This window comes from Penaeus monodon, chromosome 32 (assembly GCF_015228065.2).
Source record: "Penaeus monodon isolate SGIC_2016 chromosome 32, NSTDA_Pmon_1, whole genome shotgun sequence".
Lineage (NCBI taxonomy): Eukaryota > Metazoa > Arthropoda > Malacostraca > Decapoda > Penaeidae > Penaeus > Penaeus monodon.
Window position 1 is genome coordinate 14,344,208 of NC_051417.1, and position 482 is coordinate 14,344,689.

At 36.3% G+C, this 482-nt stretch overlaps 1 protein-coding gene across 1 annotated transcript in view; it reads left to right on the top strand.

Annotated features, from left to right (window-relative positions):
* The window catches only part of LOC119593599 (SH3 domain-containing protein 19-like), a gene marked incomplete in the record, with an annotated part of 14,557 nt that overhangs the window by 3,438 nt on the left and 10,637 nt on the right, over positions 1-482 (top strand). Inside the window, 1 exon segment of the mRNA XM_037942553.1 lies at positions 167-326. Coding sequence (XP_037798481.1) covers positions 167-326 — 160 coding nt within the window.

Here is a 482-nt window from a genome sequence, read left to right on the forward strand (position 1 = left end):
ATAGATGAATTGAGTCTAATATAGCTGTGCAACTTTTGTTTTTCAAATATACCAGTAGCTAAAATTTACATGAGGGCTTTGAAGTAAAGGACAAATACAGTACCTTCAAGGCTTGAAATTCTATAAGGTTGGTTTACTTTTACACCAAATTTTTAAAATGTTGCAGGAATGATGACTTATTAGTCATACAGTCACAGGGAGGTCCAAGTTGTAAGGTCCCACCACCAAGACGAAATGCAAATGGAATCTCCAGATCAACTTCAATGCCATTGTCTACCAGCTCCCAGAAGAAGAAAGTGCCTCCTCCTCGGCCACCACCTCCAAAGGTGGGTACACGAGATGTTACTGAAATAAGTAATAGGAAATAAAGAGGAATCATATTCAGTGAAAAATCTTGAAGAAATAATATAGTGTACCTGTGGTGGTGCACTTCTTCCTTTGTCATGGTTTATATGAATTAGCATATTTTAATTGTTTAAAAT